General features: G+C 58.1%; 1 protein-coding gene across 2 annotated transcripts in view; it reads left to right on the top strand.

Annotated features, from left to right (window-relative positions):
• Positions 1–348: 348 nt before the first annotated feature.
• Mark4 (microtubule affinity regulating kinase 4) overlaps positions 349–4,653 on the top strand; it is a 30,828-nt gene continuing 26,523 nt past the window's right edge. For both annotated transcript variants that reach the window (XM_005370291.2, XM_005370292.3), the window contains exon 1: positions 349–692. In XM_005370291.2, coding sequence (XP_005370348.1) covers positions 642–692 — 51 coding nt within the window. In that variant the 5' untranslated portion in view covers positions 349–641. The remainder of the gene's footprint in view (positions 693–4,653) is intronic.

Below are 4,653 nucleotides of genomic sequence, written 5' to 3'. Positions count from 1 at the left end.
TGTCCCTCTCTTTGTGACTCTGCTTCTTCCCACCTCGTGTCTGTCCGTGTGTCCCTGTGTCTCTCCCATCTCTCAACGGCTCCCTCTTCTCTCCTCCTCAGCATCTCTCTGTCCTTCTCTTGGCCAGTTACTCCCGGTTCTCCTGTGAGAACTTGCTGGAGAGCGGCGCGCCCAGACCTGCCTCCGCCCCCAGAACTGTCGAGCCGGCCCGGACCTGTACCTTTAAGAGCCGGCAGCGGGGGCGGGGTCTTCATGGGCCACGCCCCTCCCGCCCCTCCCCCTGACGTCCCTTCCTCCCCGGCCCCTTGGTCGCCTCCCTCTGCCGCCGCCCCGGGCCGGCTCCGCGCCCCCTCCCCGGCCCCCGCCCGTGCACCCTCCCGCTTGCCCGTCGCCCAGATGGCGCCCCGGGGTCCCCTTGCACCGGGCTACTAGGACCCTCGGTGTCTCCTCCCTTCCCCCGAACTGCCCTCGCTCTCTCGTTTGCTCGCTCAGCGAGGACTCGGGCGTCCACGGCGCCCAGCTTTTTAGAGCTCGCGTCCCCAGGTCGGCTGGGGGGGGAGGGGAAGAAGGGGACCCCAGGATCCCCACCCCCCCCCACCCGGCCGCCCCTAGTCCCCTTCCCTCCTGGGACCCCAGAGAAGATGTCTTCGAGGACGGCGCTGGCCCCGGGCAACGATCGGAACTCGGACACGGTGAGTGGGGCCCAGCCCCTTGGGAACCTTGCTTGGGTCCGGCCACGGAACCCCTCGCCCCGCCGGGCCACCGGCCCCGCCGGTCCAAGTCCCCTTTCCCTGCTCCGCAGCCCCCACCGACGTTTCCCATGACTTTGAGGCCTCTCTGTTCCCTCCTCCCCGCAGCCCCAGCCCAGCCCGACCCCTAGGGGCGCCCCTGTCTTTGGACCCTTCTCTTGTCCCTCTGCAGAGCGCTTCCGCCTGGTCTCTTCCCTCCAGGAAGCCCCCTCCCCTGCCGGCCGGAGCCCCTCCCTTCCCCGGCTGCCGCGTCTGTCCCCTCCTGGCTAGTCCGCAGCCTTGCTGGGCTCGACCCTTCGCGGCGCTGCACGTCCCCGGGTCCCCGAAGCGCAGCCCTTGCTCTCCCCCACCCCCCCAACCTCCCAGCCAGGCCCGACCCGACTTGGCCCAGCTGTCCTCCCTGCCTCCTGCTTGTCGGGGTGCTGGCTCCCCCTGCCACCTCTAGTCAGTCCCCAGGAGCCGCCTCCCCCAGGAAGCCAAATGCCACCTGGGCCCTGCATGGCTCCTTCAAGGTGTCTCGGCTCCCCGGCTTGGCCCTGCTCGGCCCGGCAGCCCTGTCCTTGGACCCTTGGCTCTTCTGGGCTCCCCTAGATGCGACCTAGACTCGGCTGGTTTTTCTACAGAAGTCTTGGCATTCAAGCTGCAGTCTTCCATCCCGGGCTTGGGTTTCCAGGCCCTGCACCAGGCTGACTCCCGGCCGCCTCAGCTTGCAGGCAAGCTCCAGCCGAGTCTCCCAGCCTCACGACCCCTCCTCACCCCCTTCCATGCCTCCTGTTCAATGGAGCCCTCCCCCTTTCCTTATTAGGCTTTTCTCCTCCGCTTCCTGCCCCCAGGTGTGCACCCCTAGACTTTGGACTGGACCCCAGGCTCGAAGCCTTCCTCCCCGAGGTTGCTCTGTCCATGCCTTTGACTTCCTCATGCTGGACCCTTAGCCCCGACTTCTGGGAGTTCTGGGACTCTTGGCTGTTCCCTGTCTCCCATCCCAGGACTTCCTTCCCTCACAGCACGCCCCCCCTCCCCGCATTTCCCATAATTCATGACAGCTTTCCAGATCCCTCAAAACCAACTCATCAATGCATTCTCGCTGGGACGTGGGTTCCTCCATCACCCTCTCATTGCCAGAGCCCAATCAGACACTTGTTTTGAGACAGGGTCTCATATTGTAGGCCAGGCTGTCCTAGAACTCACTCCTAGACCAGGCTGGCCTTGAACTCACAGAGATCCACCTGCCTCTGCCTCCGGAGTACAAGTGTCTTTAATGCCAGTCAGGAATACTTCCCTTTGTCCCTCTCCCCTATTGACCCAAGTTTCAAGTTGGCGGTTTCAGCCAGCCCCACCCACCTTGGTTCCCCAGTCATTCCAGAGAGGTACCCGCTTCCCGGTTCTTGGGTTCAAATGCTGCCTCCACAGGCCAGTCCGCGTTGTGTCTTCAGGCTCCTGCCCCCACCCCATTCCTGCCTTGGAAAGTGTATTGTGTTAGGGGGGTGGGAGTAACGACTGAGTCCCGCAGTGAATTACCGGAGACATGTGGGTGAAGGCTGGTACATAGGCGGCGCTCACGGCTGTTGGCATGGCTGTGGATCTGAGTCAGGAGGCGGTGCGTTCTCAAACCCCAGCTGTCCTTAGTTGTCAGGGAAGCTTGCAGAGCCTGCTTCAGCCTCAGTTTCCCTGTCAGTGGGTTGATGGCGGCACCTCCCTGGCAGGGACTTCCTCACATCACGTGTTGTGGTTATTGCTACCTTAATTATTCAAATAGACTCAGATTCACATCTCATTGCTGTGTGACCTCAGGCCAGTGACCTCACCTCTCTGAGCCTTGATTTCCAAATCTGTGCGATAGCGGCCGGGCCTTCCTCTTTCCTGCGTTCCTAAGATTGTTGGCACGTAGTGGGGATACTCGAATGGGTGGTTCTGTCCCTGGTTCCATTCTGGAAGGATGACTTATGACTGAAGTGACACCTATCTCTTTCTATAGTCTGATGTTACCTGGTGACTGTGGTGACAGCCACATATGGGCATACTCTTCTCCCCGAAGTTCTAGGGCTCACAGACCAGGGGCCAGCTTCCATATCTCCCCTAGCAACAGGCCTAGTGTTAGGGCACTGGGCCTTCAGGAAGGACCCAAGCCAGCTGGTGGTGCTAGCCCATTTTAGCTCCTGCCTCTGACCCCCCGGGGGGGTCCTCATCCCTTGACCCAGCTACCCTCTCACAGGGGTCCCTGCCATGCAGCTTTCAATAGGATGCCTTCCTGTGTGTGAGGGGGGCCCTGGCAACATCCAACAGGGATTCTTCTCCAGGCTGTTGGCTCAGCAGGGATCAGAGACCTTATCTTCCATCTCCACCACCCGCCTGCCCCTTGGGGGTGAGGGGGGGCTGAGAGCCTCCGCTGGCATCTGGGAGATCTGGGAGGCTCAGCACTCAGGAACCTGGAGCTCAGGAGCCTGCTCACCCACTGGCCCTGTGCCCTTGAGCAAGGCCTTCTCCCTGCCTGAGCCTTAGGGAAGCTTGAGTCTGGGTTTGAGAATGCTCGTTGTGACTGGACCCACGTGGAGCTGGGGTGCCAGTGGCATGGGCCGGGACATGTGGAGGCACCAGGGGTGGAATTTGGAACCATCCGGCCTGGGATAGTCTTTTTTTTTTTTTTTTTTTTTTTTTTTTTTTTTTTTTGGAAGGGCCTTTGCCTACCACATCCACAGTACTGTGGTGCAGAGGGTAACCAGGGGCTCTGCCCCCGAGCCACGCCCCAGCCCCTGCTTAACTCCTGAATTATCTCAGCTCTTTCACTGTCCCTGAGGCAGGAGCTCACTGAGTTGTTCAGGCTGGCCTCGAACTCACTGCATTGTTCAGACAGATCTAGGATTTAAAATCTGATGCCTCTGCTTCCCTAGTTTTGGGGATGACTGACAGACCTGTTGTGAGGAAGATGGGTGATGGTGGCTGGCCCATATCCCATCCCAGCCGCTGTTTCTCCCTGGACTGTGGGAGCTCAGGGACCTTCCTCACTGGGCTCTGCTGGGGACTGAGTGTGGGTAAGGTTCCTGCCTGCACAAGCCTTGGCCACTGGAATCATCCCCGGGTAAACACCACGTTCCCAGGCGTGGTGGAGTAACCACTAAGTTTAGCTACTTGGGAAACTGAGGCAGGAGGATTCCAAGTTGGCAAGGTCTTATCTCAAAATTAAGATTAAAATGAGAGTTGGAGGGAGGGATGGGGAGGTGGCTTGCATGGTAAAGTGCTTACTGGGCGAAAACGAGGACCTGAGTTCAGATTCCAGTACCCACGTAAAAGCCAGGCATGGCGGAACATGCCTGTCACCCCAGCATGGGTGGGGGTTGGGGCGTAGAGATGAGCTGATATTAGGCACTTGCTGGCCAGCCAATCTAGTTGAAGTGACTGTCTCTAGGCTCAATGAAGAAGGAGTGTTTCCTTTTGGTTATACCCAAAGGATGCTCAATCGTACCACGAGGACATGTGCTCAGCTATGTTCATAGCAGCATTATTTGTCATAGCCAGAACCTGGAAACAACCTAAATGCCCCTCGACCGAAGAATGAATAAGGAAAATGGGGTACATTTACACAATGAAGCACTACACAGCAGAAAAAAAATGACAATTTGAAATTTGCAGGCAAATGAATGGATCCAAAAAACATCATATTGAGTGTAGTAACCCAGACCCAGAAAGAAAAATGTAATATGTACTTACTCATAAGTGGCTTTTAGACATAAAGCAAAGAAACACAAGCCTATATACAATTCACAATCCCAGAGAACCTAGACAACAAAGAGGACCCTAAGAGAGCATACATGGAAAGTAGAAAAAGACAAGATCTCCTGAGTAAATTGGGAGCTTGGTGATCATGGGAGAGGGTAGAAGGGTAGGGAGGAGGTAGAAGGGTAGGGAG

Source organism: Microtus ochrogaster, unplaced genomic scaffold (assembly GCF_000317375.1).
Source record: "Microtus ochrogaster isolate Prairie Vole_2 unplaced genomic scaffold, MicOch1.0 UNK74, whole genome shotgun sequence".
In the NCBI taxonomy this organism is placed as follows: Eukaryota; Metazoa; Chordata; class Mammalia; order Rodentia; family Cricetidae; genus Microtus; species Microtus ochrogaster.
The sequence above is the reverse complement of the archived record's forward strand: the minus strand, read 5'-3'. Positions and strand labels throughout refer to the sequence as shown.